Here is a 24,161-nt window from a genome sequence, read left to right as displayed (position 1 = left end):
TTTTTTTTTTTGCTTTGTCACTGTCTCCCGCGTTTGCAAGGTAGGGCAAGGAAACAGACGAAAGAAATGGCCCAACCCACCCCTATACACATGCCTTGATTCAATCCACTGACAGCACGTCAACCCCGGTATACCACAACGCTCCAATTCACTCTATTCTTTGCCCTCCTTTCACCCTCCTGCATGTTCAGGCCCCGATCACACAAAATCTTTTTCACTCCATCTTTCCACCTCCAATTTGGTCTCCCTCTTCTCCTCGTTCCCTCCACCTCCGACACATATATCCTCTTGGTCAATCTTTCCTCACTCATTCTCTCCATGTGACCAAACCATTTCAAAACACCCTCTTCTGCTCTCTCAACCACGTTCTTTTTATTTCCACACATCTCTCTTACCCTCACCAAACTCAGTCACCAGCTTCTGCAGTTTCTCACATGAATCAGCCACCAACGCTGTATCATCAGTGAACAACAACTGACTCACTTCCCAAGCTCTCTCATCCCCAACAGACTTCATACTTGGCCCTCTTTCCAAAACTCTTGCAATCACCTCCCTAACAACCCCATCCATAAACAAATTAAACAACCATGGAGACATCACACACCCCTGCCGCAAACCTACATTCACTGAGAACCAATCACTTTCCTCTCTTCCTACACGTACACCTGCCTTACATCCTCAATAAAAACTTTTCACTGCTTCTAACAACTTGCCTCCCACACCATATATTCTTAATACCTTCCACAGAGCATCTCTATCAACTCTATCATATGCCTTCTCCAGATCCATAAATGCTACATACAAATCCATTTGCTTTTCTAAGTATTTCTCACATACATTCTTCAAAGCAAACACCTGATCCACACATCCTCTACCACTTCTGAAACCACACTGCTCTTCCCCAATCTGATGCTCTGTACATGCCTTCACCCTCTCAATCAATACCCTCCCATATAATTTGCCAGGAATACTCAACAAACTTATACCTCTGTAATTTGAGCACTCACTCTTATCCTCTTTGCCTTTGTACATATATATATATCCTATATATTATATCCTGCTTTGTCGCTGTCTCCCGCGTTAGCGAGGTAGCACAAGGAAACAGATGAAAGAATGGCCCAACCAACCCACATACACATGTATATTCATACATGTCCACACACGCAAATATACATACCTATACATCTCAATGTACACATATATACACACATAGACATATACATATATACAAATCTACATAATTCATACTTCCTGCCTTTATTTATTCCCATCGCCACTTCGCCACACATGGAATAACAACCCCCTCCCCCCCTCATATGTGCAAGGTAGCGCTAGGAAAAGACAACAAAGGCCCCATTCGTTCACACTCAGTCTCTAGCTGTCATGTAATAATGCACCGAAATCACAGCTCCCTTTCCACATCCAGGCCCCACAGAACTTTCCATGGTTTACCCCAGATGCTTCACATACCCTGGTTCAATCCATTGACAGCACATTGACCCCGGTATACCACATCGCTCCAATTCACTCTATTCCTTGCACGCCTTTCACCCTCCTGCATGTTCAGGCCCCGATCACTCAAAGTCTTTTTCACTCCATCTTTCCACCTCCAATTTGGTCTCCCACTTCTCCTTGTTCCCTCCACCTTTGACACATATATCCTCTTGGTCAATCTTTCCTCACTCATTCTCTCCATGTGACCAAACCATTTGAAAACACCCTCTTCTGCTCTCTCAACCACACTCTTTTTATTTCCACACATCTCTCTTACCCTTACATTACTTACTCGATTAAACCACCTCACACCACATATTGTCCTCAAACATCTGATTTCCAGCACATCCACCCTCCTACGCACAACTCTATCCACAGCTCACGCCTCGCAACCATACAACATTGTTGGAACCACTATTCCTTCAAACATACCCATTTTTGCTTTCCGAGATAATGTTCTCGACTTCCAAACATTCTTCAAGGCTCCCAGAATTTTCGCCCCCTCACCCACCCAATGATTCACTTCCGCTTCCATGGTTCCATCCGCTGCCAGATCCACTCCCAGATATCTAAAACACTTTACTTCCTCCAGTTTTTCTCCATTCAAACTTACCTCCCAATTGACTTGACCCTCAACCCTACTGTACCTATTAATCTTGCTCTTATTCACATTTACTCTTAACTTTCTTCTTTCACACACTTTACCAAACTCAGTCACCAGCTTCTGCAGTTTCTCTCATGAATCAGCCACCAGCGCTGTATCATCAGCAAACAACAACTGACTCACTTCCCAAGCTCTCTCATCCACAACAGACTGCATATCAATATTTTCTTTTATACTTGATTGACATTTCCCACATTAGTGAGGTACTGCAAGGGACAAACTAACAAAGGCCACTTCCACTCATCCGTTCTGTACCTGTCATGTGTAATGCACTGAAACAACATCTCCCTATCCACAGCCATGCCCCACAGACCTTTCTATGGTTTACCATGGATGCTTCACATGTGCTACCTTAGTCCAATAACAGCATGTTGACCTCAATATACCACATCGTTCTAATTCACTCTATTCTGTGCATGCCTTTCACTTTCCTGCATGTTCAGGCACAGATTGCTCAAATATTTTTCACTTCATCCTTCCGCATCCAATTTGGTCTCCCAGTTTTCCTTGTTCCCTCCCTCCACTTCTGACAGGTACCATATATCCTCTCCATCAACCTTTCCCTGCTCATCTCTCCATATGTCCAAACCACTTTTACTCCATATGTCCAAACCACTTATGCTCTCTCAACCACATCCTTTTCATTACCACACATCTTTCTTACTTTCTCATTACTTACTCAATCAAACCACTTCACACCACATTTTGTCCTCAAAACATTTCATTTCTAAAACATCCACCCTCCTCTGCACAGCCTTGTCTACAGCCCATACCTCATGAAGTTTTTCATAGATCATATTGATTCTGAAAATGATTTACCTACTTTATCCCATGCTTTTTCTGATCTTCAATGACCTCCCTACTATCAACTTATTTGTGCTGAGAAAAGCACAAATTACCACCTGCAAATCTTATTTTACACTTAATACACTTATTTAACACCACAAACATAAATAGCATTGCATATTCCAACTTCCCAATCCCCTAAACTCAATAATACCACAATAATAATAATGTAATAACAATAATCATAATAATAATAATAATGATAATAATAAAAATGTCAATATTTTCTTTTATACTTGATTGCCATTTCCCACATTAGTGAGGTAGTGCAAGGAACAGACTAACAAAGGCCACATCCACTCATCCATTCTGTACCTGTCATGTGTAATGCACCGAAACAACAGCTCCCTATCCACAGCCATGCCCCACAGACCTTTCTATGGTTTACCATGGATGCTTCACATGTGCTACCTTAGTCCAATAACAGCATGTTGACCTCAATATACCACATCGTTCCAATTCACTCTATTCTGTGCATGCCTTTCACTTTCCTGCATGTTCAGGTACAGATTGCTCAAATCTTTTTCACTTCATCCTTCCGCCTCCAATTTGGTCTCACAGTTTTCCTTGTTCCTCCACTTCTGACAAGTACCATATATCCTCTCCATCAAGCTTTCCTTAGTCATCTCTCCACATGTCCAAACCACTTATGCTCTCTCAACCACATCCTTTTCATTACCACATATCTTTCTTACTTTCTCATTACTTAATCAAACCACTTCACATCACATTTTGTCCTCAAAACATTTCATTTCTAAAACATCCACCCTCCTCTGCACAGCCTTGTCTACAGCCCATACCTCATGTTCATATAATGTTGAGACTACTATTACTTCAAAAATACCCATTTATGCCCTCCCACATAATGTTTCTTTCCACACATTCTTCATCGCCCCCAGAACCTTTGCTACCTCTCCCACTCTATGACTCACTTCTGCTTCCATGGTTCCATTTGCTGCCATGACTACTGCTATATCTATAAGTCACTTTCCTTCCTCCAATTTTTCTCTATTTAAACCCAAACTCCAACTAATCTGTCCCTCAACTGTGCTAAACCTAATAACTTTGCTTTTATTCACATTCACTCTCAACTTTTTTCTTTCACAAACTATTCCAAATTCAGCTACCAACTTCTACAGTTTCTCACACAAACTTGCCACCAGTGTTGTATCATAAGCAAACAACTACCTCGCTTTCCATGTCCTTTCATCCCCAACAAACTGCATGGGTGTCCCTCTCTCCAAGACTCTCACATATACCTCCCTCACCACCCCATCCATAAAGAAACTGAACAACCATGGTGATATCGCACACCCCTGCCACAGACCAACCTTCACTTGGAACCATCCATTCTCCTCTTCCTACTCATACATGAGCCTTACGCTCCTGATAAAAACTTATTCTGATCATTAATAATTTCTTCTTAAAACCAAGTTTCTTTCCCATTTTAGTATGGAGACATTAAAAATAAATTAACAGTGGCCTAAATAATAATAGTGCTAACAGTCATTAATAATAATAATAATAATAATAATAATAATAATAATAATTATAATAAAATAAATCATAATAATTATCAAAACTGTAATGGTTTGCGCATTATACACGACAACTCGAGATTGGATGTGAGTGAATGAGACTGTTTCTTTGTCTGTTCCTAGTACTAACTTGCCAAAGTGGGGAATGGCAAACATGTATGAAAGAAAAAAAAAATACAGGTTGAGTATCCCTTATACAAAATGCCTGGGACCAGAAGTGTTCTGGGTTTTGAATTGTTCTTATATTTTGGAATTTTTGCATAAACATAATGTGTGGAAAACAGGATGGTGTGGAAAAAAATGGTCTTCCTCAGGAGACACTGATTCCAGCATTCAGCAGTACTGTGTCCCCCAGCAAGTGATGGTCACCTGTTTGGACGCCTTGGCGTGTTGCTCTCTGATTAGATTGCTTGTCCTGCTGTCTCCACCTGTTGACAACGATCTCCACTGCCTAAAGTGACCAGCATATGAACCCAGACCTTGTGTTCATGTTGTTCTTAATCCCTTCCTCTAGGTAAGCTCTCATACTAGCACTAAACGGTTTGTCACTTGCCAGTAGTTGCCTTGGCATTTAGTGATAGTGTGAGAGCTTACCTAAAGGAAGGGATTAAGAACAATGTTAACACAAAGGCTGGGCTCATCTGCTGGTCATGTCAGGCAGCAGAGATTGCTGTGAACAGGTGGAGGCAGCAGGACAAGTGATTCAATCAGAGCATAACAAGCCAGGGCATCCAACTGGGTGACCATCACTTGCTGGAACACAGTCCTGCCGAATGCTAGAATCAGTATCTCCTGAGGAAGACCACTGAATAGTCAAAACATTGAGGTACATCTCAGCTTCAACCTGTTTGTTTCTATAGCATCCTTTTTTCCACATTTGTCATGATGGATAATAGATAATAAGATCATAAGAATGGGTCCCAAGTCTAAACACTAAAGCCATTTATGTTTCATATACAACTTATACACATAGCCTGAAGGTAATGTATATAAAATTCTTCATAACTATGTGCATGAAACAAAGTCTGTGTAAAACTGAACCATCAGAAAGCTCAGGTGTCACAATGTCAGTCGCCCATGTGGACAATCGGTGGTTGTTTGGCATCACCTTCATTCCTGACTCTGAATTTATATGCTACTGATAAGCAATCATTTTCTTACACTTATTCACACAAATCAGTAGGTCTGGCGGTGACAATGGTTTTAACAAACTGGCGCCAACAGAGCGTCAGAGCCCAGCATGGGCATGGGCAAGTGAGTTCAGGTGTGGAATTTTCCACTTGTAATGTCATATCACTGCTCAAAATCCTTCAGATTTTAGAGCATTTTGGATTTTTGGATTAGGGATGCTCAACCTGTAATAAGAATGACATTTATAACATTGATAATAATAATTCTTTTATACTTCAGTGCCTTTCACATCTTAGCTTGGCAGTGTCAGGAATAAATAAACAACTAACTCATTTACACACATTCACTCATTGGCTGTTTGTACCTTGCACCCAAATCAGAGCCTACCGTATGCAGTCAAACACTAAAGTGTAATCCATGGCAGAGTTTGACCAGTTCATTTGCCCTGGTTCTGTGTAATGACACCACGTTTCCTCCTTCCCCAAATCTATGCTCATCAAACCTATTTATTCTCTCCCTTGCATGCCTTTCAACCTCCTGAATGATCTGGTAACAATAATATCTTTTTTCGTACATATTCGCCATTTCCCGCTTTAGCGAGGTAGCATCAAGTATAGAGGACTGAGCCTTAGAGGGAAAATCCTCACTTGACCCCCATCTCTGCTCCTTCATTTGGAAAAGCAACAACTGGAGGGGAGGATTTCCAGCCTCCTGCTCCCATCCCTTTTAGTCGCCTTCTATGACAGGCAGGGAATACATGGGAAGTATTCATTCTCCTCAATCCCAAGGGATAATGATAATAATGTTAATAATAATAATAATAATAATAATAATAATAATAATAATAATAATAATTATAATGGTTGTTTAATTTGTTTATGGATGGGGTTGTTAGGGAAATGAATGCAAGAGTTTTGGAAAGAGGAGCAAGTATGCAGTCTGTTGTGGATGACAGGGCTTGGGAAGTGAGTCAGTTGTTCTTTGCTGATGATACAGTGCTGGTGGCTGATTCAGTTGAGAAACTGCAGAAGCTGGTGACTGAGTTTGGTAGAGTGTGTGAAAGGAGAAAGTTGAGAGTAAATGTGAATAAGAGCAAGGTTATTAGGTACAGTATGGTTGAGGGACAAATCAATTGGGAGGTAAGTTTGAATGGAGAAAAACTGGAGGAAGTGAGAAGTGTTTTAGATATCTGGGAGTGGATCTGGCAGCGGATGGTACCATGGAAGCGGACGTGAGTCACAGGGTGGGGGAGGGGCAAAGCTTCTGGGAGCGTTGAAGAATGTGTGGAAGGCAAGAAAATTATCTCAGAGAGCAAAAATGGGTATATTTGAAGGAATAGTGGTTCCAACAATGTTATATGGTTGCAAGGCATGGGCTATAGATAGGGTTGCACGAAGGAGGGTGAATGTGTTGGAAATGACATGTTTGAGGACAATATGTGGTGTGAGGTGGTTTGATCAAGTAAGTAATGAAAGGGTAGGAGAGACATGTGGTAATAAAAAGAGTATGGTTTAGAGAGCAGAAGAGGGTGTACTGAAATGGTTTGGTCACATGGAGAGAATGACTGAGGAAAGATTGTCAAAGAGGATATATGTGTCAGAGGTGGAGGGAATGAGGAGAAGCGGGAAACCAAATTGGAGGTGGAAGGATGGAGTGAAAAAGATTTTCAGCGATCAGGGCCTGAACATGCAGGAGGGTGAAAGGCGTGCAAGGAATAGAGTGAATTGGAACAATGTGGTATACCGGGGTCGATGTGCTATCAATGGACTGAACCAGGGCATGTGAAGCATCTGGGATAAACCATGGAAAGTTCTGTGGGGCCTGGATGTGGAAAGGGAGCTGTGGTTTCAGTGCATTATACATGACAACTAGAGACTGAGTGTGAACAAATGTGGCCTTTGTTGTCTTTTCCTAGCGCTACCTCATGCGCATTTCAGGGGAGGGGGGTGTCATTTCATGTGTGGCAGGGTGACGATGGGAATGAATAAAGGCAGCAAGTATGCATTATGTACATGTGTATACATGCATATGTATGTGTATGTATGTATATATTTTTTTTTTTATACTAATCGCCACTTCCCGCATTAGCGAGGTAGCGTTAAGAACAGAGGATGAGGACTGGGCCTTTGAGGGAATATCCTCACCTGGCCCCCTTCTTTGTATCTTCTTTTGGAAAAAAAAAGAGAGGGGAGGATTTCCAGCCTCCCGCTCCCTATGTATATATATATGTATATATATATATGTATATATATATATATGATAGAGTTGATAGAGATGCTCTGTGGAAGGTATTAAGAATATATGGTGTGGGAGGAAAGTTGTTAGAAGCAGTGAAAAGTTTTTATCGAGGATGTAAGGCATGTGTACGTGTAGGAAGAGAGGAAAGTGATTGGTTCTCAGTGAATGTAGGTTTGCGGCAGGGGTGTGTGATGTCTCCATGGTTGTTTAATTTATTTATGGATGGGGTTGTTAGGGAGGTAAATGCAAGAGTTTTGGAAAGAGAGGCAAGTATGAAGTCTGTTGGGGATGAGAGAGCTTGGGAAGTGAGTCAGTTGTTGTTCGCTGATGATACAGCGCTGGTGGCTGATTCATGTGAGAAACTGCAGAAGCTGGTGACTGAATTTGGAAAAGTGTGTGGAAGAAGGAAGTTAAGAGTAAATGTGAATAAGAGCAAGGTTATTAGGTACAGTAGGGTTGAGGGTCAAGTCAATTGGGAGGTGAGTTTGAATGGAGAAAAACTGGAGGAAGTGAAGTGTTTTAGATATCTGGGAGTGGATCTGGCAGCGGATGGAACCATGGAAGCGGAAGTGGATCATAGGGTGGGGGAGGGGGCGAAAATCCTGGGGGCCTTGAAGAATGTGTGGAAGTCGAGAACATTATCTCGGAAAGCAAAAATGGGTATGTTTGAAGGAATAGTGGTTCCAACAATGTTGTATGGTTGCGAGGCGTGGGCTATGGATAGAGTTGTGCGCAGGAGGATGGATGTGCTGGAAATGAGATGTTTGAGGACAATGTGTGGTGTGAGGTGGTTTGATCGAGTGAGTAACGTAAGGGTAAGAGAGATGTGTGGAAATAAAAAGAGCGTGGTTGAGAGAGCAGAAGAGGGTGTTTTGAAGTGGTTTGGGCACATGGAGAGGATGAGTGAGGAAAGATTGACCAAGAGGATATATGTGTTGGAGGTGGAGGGAACAAGGAGAAGAGGGAGACCAAATTGGAGGTGGAAAGATGGAGTGAAAAAGATTTTGTGTGATCGGGGCCTGAACATGCAGGAGGATGAAAGGAGGGCAAGGAATAGAGTGAATTGGAGCGATGTGGTATACCGGGGCTGACGTGCTGTCAGTGGATTGAATCAGGGCATGTGAAGCGTCTGGGGTAAACCATGGAAAGCTGTGTAGGTATGTATATTTGCATGTGTGGACGTATGTATATACATGTGTATGGGGGGGGTTGGGCCATTTCTTTCGTCTGTTTCCTTGCGCTACCTCGCAAACGCGGGAGACAGCGACAAAGTATAAAAAAAAAAAAAAAATATACGTTGAAATGTATAGGTATGTATATGTGCACGTGTGAATGTGTATGTATATGCATGTGTATGTGGGTTGGTTGGGCCATTCTTTCGTCTGTTTCCTTGCGCTACCTCGCTGACGCAGGAGACAGGGACAAAGTATAATATACTTTCTAAAGGGGGAAACAGAAGGAGTCACACGGGAAGTGCTCATCCTCCAAGAAAGGCTCAGATTGGGGTGTCTAAATGTGTGTGGATGTTATCAAGATGAGAGAAAAGGAGAGTATGTTTGAGGAAAGGAACCTGGATGTTTTGGCTTTGAGTGAAATGATGCTCAAGGGTAAAGGGGAAGAGTGGTTTGGGAATGTTTTAGGAGTAAAGTCAGAGGTTGGTGAAAGGACAAGAGCAAGGGAAGGAGTAGCATTACTCCTGAAAAAGGAGTGGTGGGAGTATGTGATAGAGTGTAAGAAAGTAAACTCTACATAGATATGGGTAAAAGTGAAAGTGGATGGGGAGAGATGGGTGATTATTGGTGCATATGCACTCAGGCATGAGAAGAAAGATCATGAGAGGTAAGTGTTTTGGAAGCAGTTGGGCGAGTGTGTTAGTAGTTTTGATGCATGAGACCGGGTTATAGTGATGGGTGATTTGGATGCAAAGGTGAGTAATGTGGCAGTTGAGGGAATAATTGGTGTACATGAGGTGTTCAGTATTGCAAATGGAAATGGTGAAGAGCTTGTAGATATGTGTGCTGAAAAAGGACTGGTGATTGGGAATACCTGGTTTAAAAAAGAGAGATATACATAAATATACGTATGTAAGCAGGAGAGATGGCCAGAGAGCGTTATTGGATTACGTGTTAATTGATAAGCATGTGAAAGAGAGACTTTTCGAGGTGCGACAGGAGGGATGTCTGATCATTATCTTGAGGAAGTGAAGGTGAAGATTTGTAGAGGTTTTCAGAAAAGAAGAGAGAATGTTGGGGTGTAGAGAGTGGTGAGAGTAAGTGAGCTTGGGAAGGAGACTTGTGTGAGGAAGTACCAGGAGAGACTGAGTGCAGAATGGATAAAGGTGAGAGCAAGGGACGTAAGGGGAGCAGGGGAGGAATGGGATGTATTTAAGGAAGCAGTGATGGTTTGCGCAAAAGATGCTTGTGGCATGAGAAACGTGGGAGGTGGGCAGATTAGAAAGGGTAGTGATTGGTGGGATGAAGAAGTAAGATTATTAGTGAACGGGAAGAGAGAAGCATTTGGATGGTTTTGCAGGGAAATAGTGAAAATGACTGGAAAACTTATAAAAGAAAGAGGCAGGAGGTTAAGAGAAAGGTGCAAGAGGTGAAAAAGAGGGCAAATGAGAGTTGGGATGAGAGAGGATCATTAAATTTTAGGGAAAATAAAAAGATGTTTTGGAAGGAGGTAAATAAAGTGCATACGACAAGAGAACAAATGGGAACATCAGTGAAGGGGGCTAATGGAGAGGTGATAACAAGTAAAGTAGTGGTGATGTGAGAAGGAGATGGAGTGAGTATTTTGAAGGTTTGTTGAATGTGTTAGATGATAAGAGTGGCAGATATAGGGTGTTTTTGTTGAGGTGGTATGCAATGTGAGAGGGTTAGGGAGAATGATTTCGTAAACAGAGAAGAGGTAGTAAAACCTTTGCAGAAGATGAAAGCTGGCAAGGCAGCGGGTTTGGATGGTATTGCAGTGGAATTTATTAAAAAAGGGGGTGGATGTGTTGTTGACTGGTTGGTAAGGAAATTTAATGTATGTATGACTCATGGTGAGGTGCTTGAGGATTGGTGGAATGCATGCATAGTGCCATTGTACAAAGGCAAAGGGGATAAAGGTGAGTGCTCAAATTAAAGAGGTATAAGTTTGTTGAGTATTCCTGGGAAATTATATGGGAGGGTATTGATTGAGAGGGTGAAGGCATGTACAGAGAATCAGACTGGGAGAGAGCAGTGTGGTTTCAGAAGTGGCAGAGGATGTGTGGATCAGATGTTTCCTTTGAAGAATGTATGTTAGAAAAGCAAATGGATTTGTATGTAGCATTTATGGATCTGGAGAAGACTTATGATAGAGTTGATAAAGATGCTCTGTGGGAGGTATTAAGAATATATGGTGTGGGAGACAGTTGTTAGAAGCAGTGAAAAGTTTTTATCAAGGATGTAAGTCATGTGTACGAGTAGGAAGAGAGGAAAGTGATTTGTTCTCAGTGAATGTCGGTTTGCGGCAGCGGTGCGTGATGTCTCCATGGTTGTTTACTTTGTTTATGGATGGGCTTCTTAGGGAGGTGAATGCAAGAGTTTTGGAAAGAGGGGCAAGTATGCAGTCTGTTGTGGATGAGAGAGCTTGGGAAGTGAGTCAGTTGTTGTTCGCTGATGATACAGTGCTGGTGACTGATTCGGGTGAGAAACTGCAGAAGCTGGTGACTGAGTTTGGTAAAGTGTGTGAAAGAAGAATGCTGAGAGTAAATGTGAATAAGAGCAAGGTTATTAGGTTCAGTAGGGTTGAGGGACAAGTCAGTTGGGAGGTAAGTTTGAATGGAGAAAAACTGGAGGAAGTGAGAAGTGTTTTAGATATCTGAGAGTTGATTTGGCAGCGGATGGAACCATGGAAGTGGAAGTGAGTCACAGGATGGAGGAGGGGGCAAAAAGTTCTGGGAGCACTGAAAAATGTGTGGAAGGTGAGAACATTATCTTGGAAAGCAAAAATGGGTATGTTTGAAGGAATATGATTCAAACAATGTTAAATGGTTACGAGGTGTGGGCTATAGATAGAGTTGTGCGGAGGAGGGTGGATGTGTTGGAAATGAGATGTTTGAGGACAATATATGGTGTGAAGTGGTTTGATAGAGTAAGTTATGAAGGGGTAAGAGAGATGTGTGGTAATAAAAAGAGTGTAGTTGAGAGAGCAGAAGAGGGTGTATTGAAATGGTTTGGTCACATGGAGAGAATGAGTGAGGAAAGATTGACCAAGAGGATATAAGTGTCAGAGGTGGAGGGAACGAGAAGTGGGAGACCAAATTGGAGGTGGAAGGATGGAGTGAAAAAGATTTTGAGCGATCGGGGCCTAAATATGTAGGAGAGTGAAAGGCGTGCAAGGAATAAAGTGAATTGGAACAATGTGGTATACCGGGGTCGCCATGCTGACAGTGGATTGAACCAGGGCATGTGAAGTGTCTGGAGGAAACCATGGAAAGTTTTGTGGGGCCTGGATGTGGAAAGGGAGCTGTGGTTTCGGTGCATTGTACATGAGTGTGAACAAATGTGGCCTTTGTTGTCTTTTCCTAGTGCTACCTCGCGCACATGCCAGGGGAGGGGGCTATCTTTTTATGTGATGGGAATGAATATAGGTAGCAAGTATGAATTATGTGCATGTGTATATATGTATATGTCTGTGTATGTATATACATGTATATGTTGAAATGTATAGGTATGCACATGAACGTGTGTGGATGTGTATGTACATACGTGTGTATGTGGGTGGGTTGGGCCATTCTTTCGTCTGTTTCCTTGTGCTACCTCGTTGACGTGGGAGACAACGACAAAGTATAATAAAAAAATATAATGATAATAATAATAGCAATTATCCCTGGGGATAGGGGAGAAAGAATATTTCCCATGTTTTCCCTGAGTGTCGTAGAAGGTGACTAATAGGGATTGGAGCAGGGGGCTGGAAATCCATCCCTCTTGTTTATTTCTAATTTTCCAAAAGCGGAGCAGAGAGGAGGGCTAAGCGAGAATATTCCTTCAAAGGCTCAGTCCTCTGTTCTTAGCGCTACCTCGCTAATGTGGGAAATGGCAAATAGTATAAAAAAAAATAACAGCAATGATAATGAATAATAATAATAATAATAATGATAATAGAAATAATAATACTAAGAAAAATATCATTATAATTCTACTGTAATTATAATTTCTTTTAAATAAGGTTATGGGGTGATTATAAGTAAAACATAGACATAATATGAACAATGTTAACATTCTGGATTCTTAAATCAAAACAGGCATTACAGTAAGAACAGGTACTTGGTATTCTACTTCAAATGAATACTGCATGTAGCAGTCTCCCTAGTACCTGAGAGCATGCCAAAAAGTCTGATTCTTAAACACCAGTTCTAGCACTAATTTAGCATGTAGTAGAAGAAAACTGACATATTGCTTTCTAATCAAATTTGCTGATTTCTTAATAAGTTGCCAAAGTAGCAGCAGTAAGCCTGTTTACAAGTCCTACGATTTCCTAAATTTTTCTTATTACTCCAGTAAACATATGGCATTACTTATCAGAGTGCTTTTTATGTATATTCTGAATGAACAACAATTATGGACAGAGGATGAACCTAAATGGAAGCCTCCTAAAATAACATAAATTAGTTTTGCTTTGTCATAAAGATTTTGACTTCAAGCAGTTAGCATATTTGACACTTCTTAAGAACACAAAATGAACAAAGGAAATCTTATCATATTTCTTCCAAATCAATAACTATAGTAAAACTTTACTTGACTGGACTATTCATGAACAAACAGAGAAAAAAGTTAGTTTACTGAAACATCTACATCAGTTAAATCTATTCAAGAAGTGCAACCTAGTTGTGAAAAAAATGCCAAATGTAAAAAATGAAATTTTTTTTTCTAAAAGTTAAAGATCATACATAATGCTGAAAGAATGTAGAATGGCCAATTCTAAGTAAAACTTATATGTTTCCCAGCACAATTTAATACATTTAAACTTACCTAAAATTCTAAACATCTTAACATATAATTACAATCGAGCATTCCTAATCACATTTTGGTTTAATACATAGCCTGGTTAATTCAAGTATGACTATCTTGAGGTTCACTTCAAATCATTTGTGTTTATTTGATGCAAGAATCTCCAAATTTTCTTGCTTTACATTGAATATTTTCTGTTCATTGTTGAATGTGTTACAACATGTCTCTTCAATCTCTTTTTAGATATAGCATTATATGGACAGTGTGGGCATGAAAATGGCCTTTCACCAGTATGTGTTCTAACATGGTCTTCTAAACTTTGCTTTGTTATTGCACTGTATGGGCAATGTGCACAAGAAAATGGTTTCTCCTTGGTGTGTGTGCGCATGTGATTCTTAAGATTAGTGGTGACAGGAGTAGTGTAGGAACAGTAGAGGCACTGATGTGTCTTGGCAGTGGTTGTCACACCCTTACCGCCTCCAGTTGTTCCTCTCCCACCCGTCCTCTGACAGCCTATGTTGAGTCTCACCTGTAGAGGACACCTGGCTTACTCAAATATTTTGTAAAAAATATGCAAGACAAACTACAAAGATGTCTTAATTCATTCAATCTGAAAGGTTTCCAGTTATTTACACAAGTGTAATCAATAACAGTCTTAGCATATATTGTACTCATTTGAACCAACAAGCCAGGGCCTATATTAAGTGAGTTTTGGAAATACCACTGAATCAAAGGTCACACAAACCAGTGACATTAATGCACTCACTTTGTTACAATTAAACTTTAACCTGTTTACCTAAGACAAATATATTCCTTGGACAGTCCTATATGTGACTGCAATGTGATATTCTATCAAGGAAAAAAAGCCAGTTACTGCAGTTGTTGTATGCAAATGAGGCTCTGTTGTCTGTTAAATCGAAGGAAAAGTTGGATAAAATGGCGGGCAAATAAACTTGAGATACTACTTTCGGCAAGGGATAGATCAGAGTATGAAATCAGTTTGCAGGGTGAAGAATGAGTTTAAACATTTGGGAGTAAAGTTTAGACGGAAAGATGATACTGAAAGCAGTCATACAGGAGAAAAAAAGTGAAAAAAGTTGGGAAATGAAAGTACTGAAGCATGTGAAAAATTCAAGCATTGAGAGTCAACATATGGCAGATGACAGCCAAGTAACGAAGAAATGTACAAAGAAATGTAAATTTTAGAAGAAATGGATAGATGTACATACTGAGAGGGCTGATTAGGGTCTGGGATATTTCAGTTGGAGATAAGAGAGGAATGACTGGAAGCTGGATGCAATGGAAGTAATTTGTGTATGGAGGAGGTGTGAATGGAGACACCAATCTCACATCACAGATCAACTTAATGTGTAAAGTGATAAAGGAAGAAACACTTTTATGAGAGTGGAAGTCCATGTTTCACTTTAACACACTGATCATGGGTTGAGGATGTGTGTGAATGATACTCAGGGCTGTATTTACCTGATCCACCCTAATAAATTGAGAATGAAGTAATGATAGACAGATACTGTACACAGAACATAATATACAGAGAAGACAATGCAAGATTACATACACTTTACTCCTCTGCCATGCTGCTTAGTTAAGGTTAGATATTTCCAGAATTCTGCTCTGAGCAAGACTAGCACTGCCAACTGCATACTTATTTTTGCTTATGCTGCACTTTTCTGACAGTCATGTGGTCCTACCATCTTAACCGCAGCTCTTCCCAGTGCTCCCTTTAACCACGCCAAAAGAATCTTATTTGGTTAATCTTTCCACATTTATTTACCTTTATAAGTACTCTTGACATCATAAACTTTGCTCTTTTTCACTGCTACCCACTTCTTACAACACAGTCTGGTTCCCTTCATATCTCATCCTACTTACCCAATAAATATTTTATCCATTCCTACAGCATTCACTTCAGCTGTATTGAAAACTCTTGTTACAAACCCTAATAAATTCAACTAAAATATACTTAATATCAAGTGTCTTTCTGCATCATACATTTTGCTCATACAAGCCATTAAATACTAAAATCAATTATGAGATAATGAAATAACATATTCCAATACTGCAAGTCTTGTAAATGAAGAAATCTTATACAGTTCCTAAAACAGTTCCCTTTCTATTTCAAGGAATTCTAATAATCAAATAATGATTGTATGGACCATGTTCCTTCAAGTTTTTTCTTATTTTACCAGTTCTTAAACACCTTAAAAAAAGATATGCACTGATTAGTCCTCAAACATATTCTATATTGCCTTACATTTTGCCCTCAAAGACCATACATGAATGTGTAAATCACTTAATCCAGCATGCAGTATGTAAACGTAGCTGCAACACAAGTATTACAAACTTCTGAACAGCATCATTAGAAAAGCAATAGTAAAGAAACTATCTACAAAACAATAATCATGAGTACATAATTAGGAAAGATAACAGAGTAAACCTAGAATAAAAATAAAATGGAGATAGCAATAGTCTGAAACATGACATAAAAGCAACAAAAACTAAAAGAGTAAGGGAAGCAATAGATGTAAGTTGTGATAATGTGGCTCAGCATATGACTGACCAACCATTAAGTATGACTGTAGTGCAGTGCAACCTTGGATAGAGGACCATTCATGAGGAAAAGCCCCAGGGAAATTCTTTATGCCAACAACTCTTCATTCTAATAGACTAGCAATAATTCAAGTAATTACAAATGTGTCAGCCAGACTCTAAACAAGTTTGAGATCTTCAGTTTCTTGTTTTATTTTCCAAAATGATCTTGGCTATATGCTCTAAGCTGATAGGCAAATTTGAAAAATCTATAGTAATTTTCATCAATACTGCAAATACTCTTTCTGTACAGGATCTTTAATACTGAGATTTCTTATTGAACATTTAAACAAAATTTCATGTTATAAATTTCTATGCATCTGCAAGGACATGCAGAGTCTTGTAAACAGGCACACTTTTTTAATTCTTTTAACATGAACTGTATATTTAGAGTTTTCTTGTCACAGTTTTTGTCCTTTCTCATGATAACAACTAATCATTTCTTTTTTCATACATGATAGCCGTGTCCCATGTTAGCGAGGTAGCACCAGGAGCAGACAAAGAAAAGCCACATCTGTTCTATACCTTCTCAAGATGTCATGTGAAAAGTATCAAAACCACAGCTCCCTACCCACAATCAAGTCCAACAAACCTTTCAATGGTTTACTCCGGATGTTTCACATGCGCTGGTTCAGTCCATTGACAGCAGGTTGACCCTTGTATACCTTATCATTTTAATTCATTCTATCCCATGCACACCCTCCTGCATGTTCAGGCCCCAACAGCTTAAAATCTTTTTCACTCCATTCTTCTATTTCCAACTTGGTCACCTGGTCCTCCTTGTTCCCTCCACTTCTAAAACATGTATCCTCTTTGTTAACCTTTCCTCAATCATTCTCTCCATGTGTCCAAATCATTTCAACACACCCTCTTCAGCTATCTCAACAACACTTTTTATTTCCATATCTCTCTCTTACCCTTTCATTATTCACTCAATCCAACCACTTCACACCATATATTGTTCACACGCAATTCATTCCCAACACATCCACCTTCTGCTGCACAGCCCATGCCTTACATCCATATAATATTTCTGGAAGCAAAATACCTTCAAAAATATGCATTTTTGCTCCATGAGATAATCTTTCTTTCCACACATTCTTCAGCATTCCCAGAATCTTTGCCCCCCTCATCCATCTTGTGAGACTTCTGCTTCTATGGTTCCAGTTGCTGCCATGTCCACTACCATGTATGTAAAACCCTTCACTTCCTCCAATTTTTCTCCATTCAATTTACACCCAAACTAACTTGTCCCTAAACCCTGCTAAACCTAATAACCTTGCTTTTATTCATATTTACTCCCAACTTCCTCCTTTCATGCACTCTTCTAAACTCAGTCACCAACTTCTAAAGTTTCTTATTTGAATCTGCCACCAGTGCTGTACATCAGTAAACAACAACTTACTTCCCAGGCCCTGTCATCCCCTACACACTGCATACTCGCTCCTCTCTGCACAACTCTTACATTTACCTTCTTCATTACCCCAACCATAAACATACTAAACATCCATGGTGACATTACACAGCCCTAACACAGACCAACCTTCACTTGGAACCAGTCACTCTCTCTTAACACTTATGCACAAGCCATACACCCTAGATAAAAAATTTCTCACAGCTTCAAGCAGCTTTCCTTCCACACCATATATTCTACAGACCTTCCAAAAGACATCTCTATTCACCATGTAATATGCTTTCTCCAGATCTATGAATGCCACATATGAATCCATCTATTTCCCTAAGTATTTCCCACACACAGTCCTTAAAGCAAACACCTGATCCACACATTCTTTATCTCTTCTGAAATGTGAATAAGAGCAAGGTTATTTGGTACAGTATGGTTGAGGGTCAAGTCAATTGGGAGGTAAGTATGAATGGAGAAAAACTGGAGGAAGTGAAGTGTTTTAGATATCTGGAAGTGGATTTGGCAGTGGATGGAACCATGGAAGTGGAAGTGAATCATAGGGTGGGGGAGGGGGTGAAAATTCTGGGATCCTTGAAGAATGTGTGGAGGTCGAGAACATTATCTCGGAAAGCAAAAATGGGTATGTTTGAAGGAATAGTGGTTCAAACAATGCTGTATGGTTGCGAGGCGTGGGCTATGGATAGAGTTGTGTGCAGGAGGGTGGATGTGCTGGAAATGAGATGTTTGAGGACAATATGTGGTGTGAGGTGGTTTGATCAACCCCGGTATACCAAATCGATCCAATTCACTCTATTCCTTGCCCGCCTTTCACCCTCCTGCATGTTCAGGCCCCGATCACTCAAAATCTTTTTCACTCCATCTTTCCACCTCCAATTTGGTCTCCCACTTCTCCTCGTTCCCTCCACCTCTGACACATATATCCTCTTGGTCAATCTTTCCTCACTCATTCTCTCCATGTGACCAAACCCTTTCAAAACACCCTCTTCTGCTCTCTCAACCACACTCTTTTTATTACCACACATCTCTCTTACCCTATTATTACTTACTCGATCAAACCACCTCACACCACATATTGTCCTCAAACATCTCATTTCCAGCACATCCACCCTCCTCCGCACAACTCTATCCATAGCCCATGCCTCACAATCATACAACATTGTTGGAACCACTATTCCTTCAAACATACCCAATTTTGCTTTCCGAGATAATGTTCTCGACTTCCATACATTTTTCAAGGCTCCCAGAATTTTCACCCCCTTCCCCACCCTATGATTCACTTCTGTTTCCATGGTTCCATTCGCTGCCAAATCCACTCCCAGATATCTAAAACACTTCACTTCCTCCAGTTTTTCTCAATTCAAACTTACCTCCCAATTGACTTGACCCTCAACCCTACTGTACCTAATAACCTTGCTCTTATTCACATTTACTCTTAACTTTCTTCTTTCACACACCTTATCAAACTCAGTCACCAGCTTCTGCAGTTTCTCACATGAATCAGCCACCAGCGCTGTATCATCAGCGAACAACAACTGACTCACTTCCCAAACTCTCTGGGAAGGTGAATGCAAGAGTTTTGGAAAGAGGGGCAAGTATGCAGTCTGTTGTGGATGAAAATAAATATATAAATATATATATAGCATAAATAAGATGGCCTTGATTAGGGCCTGAGTTGCTCATGCCATCTCTGCTAAAAAGATCTTTTTTTTTAAAAGATTCAATGAGACCTTCAGTAATAAATATGGACAATGTAGGATGTAAAGATGGCACAATGATTGTTTCTTATTCCTTGAGATGAAATAGTACGTGAGGTGCATTTGATTTGAGCTTAAAGCAGTGCACTGCTAAACCATAGCAAAATGGATTAGAAGTTTACCCAAGTGTTTGTAAGAAATTTTTTTTTTATATTTCGTGAATTACAAGAAGAATTGGACAGAATGGTAGGTCACTTTACTTATGAGCATAGGAACAGGATGCTGGTATTATAGAGGAGAATATTTTCCTTTTTTAAGGTACTGCATTCTCTCGGTAAAATTTTCATTCAAATAGAGAATAAGTTGCAACTGAGTTTAGATACTTGGGAGTCATGATCAGTAAAGACTGGGAGTGACAATTCAGAAGATAAGAGTAAAGTCAAGCAAGGGAGAACTGGAGGTGCACTGATATTGCTGGAGAGTAAAGAGAGTACAAGATGCATAATATAACAGAATGCCTTTTTCATAATAAGCAACAAGTCGCAGGCATAATATGCCCTAATCATAGTTAATTCAAATCTTATGTATGTGTAATCATCATTTTTATGGGTAACATTGTTAAAAATAAGAGAGATATAGAGGGATACTTGCATTGTACTTTTGGAATTATGAGAACAGATAAAGAAAGAAAATGCTAACTTTAACTTTTAGAATTATGAGAACAGATAAAGATAGGAGCTGTGCTAATGAGAGCAATATGGGTGAAACTCAAAAATGATTAGAATGACTCCTTCATAATGATAAAGTCATAGAAAATGCTTGATAGACGACAGTTTGGTGAAGATATGTGGTAGTACAGATGAAGATGAAAAAAGAGAAATACCACAGATGAGCTACATAACTTGTTTTGGATGAGAAGTACTTCAAATTAATGTGCCATAGGACTGACTTTCTATCACATGCAATTATGTCATTTTATGTCTTACGGTAATGATGTAAAAGGAAAGTTTTGCTTCATTTAACAAACCGAATTAGAATGCAGTGAAAGTATATGAAGCACATACTTAAGCACTGAAGCCTATGCTTCATTTTAGCACTTGATATGGGTTTATGTAAAAGTGAACTAAAAGACAATATTGTATGCACCTGATATACCTCATGAAAGGGTATGGAGTTAGAAACGAAAGTAAGATAAATATATGCAGCAAGCAAAAAAATGCTTAAACTTTGAGTCAAAACAGCCTGTGCACTTCTTGCATTCTGAGTATCACTTCTGGATTCTTGAAACTTAATGGAGTGGATATGAACAAAAGCAAACTTCTGAAATAAAAAACTACCTTAGCCACACTATTCCAATAATAGGCAATAACAAACTCAAAAAAAACAGATTAAAGCAGAGGTAACAACAAGAAAAGTATATCTGGATGTGAAGATATAGTATTTACATCCTAGCCATGGAAAAGAATCACCACTAACAAACATGCAATGTAAAAAAAATGCAAGTAGGGTGATGTTCTTATACTTAAACTACTTAACACTAATCAAAATAAAGGTAATATATAAAATGCTTTCAACTTTCATATCTTACCACACAAGAGGAAACATCTCTTAAATGATAATAAAAATGTCATATAACTGTAATGAAAATGTTATACATCTAACACCCTGTATCTGGGGCCAAGTTCATTGATTAAAAATACAGTGATATAAATGTATGGGATTAACATTACACATCTTAACAATTCAACCTGTCATGCAGAGTACAATCTTCCCAAAGACTAATTCATCAACACAAAAACCTTCCTGTTTTGTCATTATATGGAATGTTCACTTTCTAGAGGATGATGTGTTAGCATGTGACTTTTTAAAGTCACCTTCTTTATGGCTCGATATGAACAGTATGCACATGCATAGGGTTTTTCTCCTGTATGGGTATGAAGATGTCTTTTTAAGCTCTGTTTGGTTATGGCATTGTAAGTACAATATGGACAAGCAAATGGTTTTTCTCCAGTATGGGTTCGAATATGTTCCATTAAGCTCTGTTTGGTTGTGGTTCTATAAGGACAGTGAGGACAGGAAAAAGGCTTTTCTCCAGTGTGAGTACGTAAATGGTTCCTCAAGTTTGTTATGTAAATGGTATTATAAGAACAATGAGAACACTTGTGCAGTCTGTTGGTGGGGTTCTGATGGTGCCTTCCTCCCGCGCTCCCTCTGTGATCAGTCACCTGACAGTCGCTCTGCAGCATTACCTGTTGGAAATGCCTGTCTCACAGTCAAAATATCAATGTGAAAGAAAAGAACATGCACAATTGTAAATGTGTGTAATTCCATGTAATTATCATTTCTTATATCATGGGGAGGAAGTTCTACAATTATGAGGTCTCTTCTTTGCATTCACTATTTTAAACTCAGATTCTCCCATTCCTCCACCATGTTATTACTAGAGGAGTGTTTCTTTACATCTTTTCTAACGTGTGTGTGTGTGTGTGAGTACGTGTGTGTGTAACTAACTACTTATATATCTATTACATATAAGGGGAGAGTTTACAGTTGTGGGGCCCCATCTCTTGTATTCTATCAACATACAACTTTTCAAACTTCAGTATGCTGTATGCATTCACAGTCACATACCTCAGTGTATTCCATTCATTCTTTTCTCTTATACATTAAAAGTATTTCTGTACATCTTTTCAGACAAGTTTCTTGCTTAAATTAATGTCATGACCTCTAGTTGTTTTATACTTGTGTCTTTAAAAAAGAAAAAAAACAACATTCACTGTCTTCATCAAGCAGATTCAAAAACTTAAAGGTTAGGACCATCTCATCACTCACTCTTTCATGGTGGGCAAATGTAAGGCCTCTAGGCTTTCTCTTTTATTCAGCTCTCTTAATTCTGATATCCTTGTTGCCCTTCACTAGACCTTTCACATTAATTCTTTGTGCATGAAGTGCAGTGACCAGACTTGAGAAGCACAGTCTAGTTCTGGCATTATGCAGATCATGTACAGCTTGCTGAATTGTTCCATGATGATGATTCTGGATGTTATCTTAATATATGCCAATAGAAAGTTTGCACCTTTCCCATTCTCCGTGGGTAGACTCTACAGACAGATTAAGAATGGTGTTGACTCATAAGTCTCTCACACAGATTCCTACAGCTTATGTCCTGTTCGATGATATTCATTATGAGGCCTTCTTTCACTGCATCCCATCCTCGTTACTTTACATTTATTCGAGGTGAATTTCATACCCAATCAACTTTAAAAATCACCTAGGCCCCTTGAAAATTGATGCAATTCCTTCCTGCTTTTTACTTCCCTTATGGCCTTGGCATCATCTGCAAACATACTCATGTAGGAATCCAATCCTTCTGGCAAGTCATTTACATAGATCAAGAAGAGCAATGGTCCCTCTGGCATTTTCAAAAGGCCCCTCCAGTATGAGTATTGTGTTCCCTTGCGCTAATATTCTATCTGTGAAATGAGTCTCCCACATATTCCGGCCTAGAGATCCAGTTTCTTTACAAACTCCTCAATGGTTTAGTGTCAAATGCTTCATGGCAGAAAATTCATCTTTTTTTCTTTTAACAGAGCTCACTCTCTTGCAGAAATCTAGGAGGCTTATCACACATGACCTCATTTCCTTAAATCTGTGTTGTTTCTCACAAGATAGATTCTCCTCTGCAGGAAGTTATCCATTTGCTCTCCGATTATCTTTTCCAGTAACTTACAAACCACACTCATCAGGAAGACCAATCTGTAGTTTAGTGCATCTTCCTGTTCTTCTTTCTTATAAATTAGCACATTTGGGCCCTCTGGGCTCTTATCTAGCTCCTGCAGAAGGCTACCATACCTTCTCCCACCACCACTGTGCCCTCCTACACTGATCACCACACCGTCCCTTGCCACCACTATTCCCTCCCTCCCTCGACACTACATCCTCCCTCACCAACAACATGCTCTACCTCCCTGAACACCACTCCCTCCCTGACTACCACTATTTCTCCCTCTCTGGGTATCACACTTTCCCTTACCACCACCATGCTCTGCTTCCCTGGCTACTACACCTCACTTCACAATGACAATTCTCTCTCTCTTGGCCATCACACCCTCCCTCACCATTACCACTACTTCCCTCCTCGGCTACCACACCCTCCCTTCCTGGCCACCAAACCTTCTCTCACACCACTACTCCCTTCCCCTTGCTACTACACCCTTCCTCTCTGGTCACCACACCCTACCTTAACACAACACTCCCTCCCTTCCTGGCTACCACACCATGGACAGTGCAATGACATCATTCAATGGTTTAATACTCTTCCCTGCTATATTCCTCTTCATATCTTCCATAGTATTGACACAACCATCCTGCTCAACTATATAACACTATGATATATCTTCCTAAAAGTAAATCACCCCAGCAGCCAGCAATTTCCATCCAGTCATGGAAATGGATGAATTATTAACAAAAGCGTTCAGTGGTTTGTGGTCATGTCTGACAACCTCCTCACCTTGTCTTCAGACTAGACAGACAAGAAGACTT

General features: G+C 39.9%; 1 protein-coding gene across 4 annotated transcripts in view; it reads right to left on the bottom strand.

Moving 5' to 3' along the window:
• LOC139747080 (uncharacterized) overlaps nucleotides 1-24,161 on the bottom strand; it is a 488,827-nt gene that overhangs the window by 45,630 nt on the left and 419,036 nt on the right. Inside the window, exon 6 of one of the 4 annotated variants that reach the window (XM_071658877.1) lies at nucleotides 9,305-14,421. The exons of 1 other annotated variant lie outside the window; for it this stretch is intronic. In XM_071658877.1, the coding sequence (XP_071514978.1) occupies nucleotides 14,071-14,421 (351 nt within the window). In that variant the 3' untranslated portion in view covers nucleotides 9,305-14,070. Of the gene's footprint in view, nucleotides 1-9,304; nucleotides 14,422-19,288; nucleotides 21,869-24,161 lie in introns of those variants that run through there. 2 more of the 4 variants (XM_071658874.1, XM_071658873.1) reach the window with 2 other exon arrangements.

This window comes from Panulirus ornatus, chromosome 67, assembly GCF_036320965.1.
Source record: "Panulirus ornatus isolate Po-2019 chromosome 67, ASM3632096v1, whole genome shotgun sequence".
NCBI lineage: Eukaryota > Metazoa > Arthropoda > Malacostraca > Decapoda > Palinuridae > Panulirus > Panulirus ornatus.
Note: the sequence above shows the minus strand (reverse complement) of the source record. Positions and strands in the feature narration are given on the sequence as shown.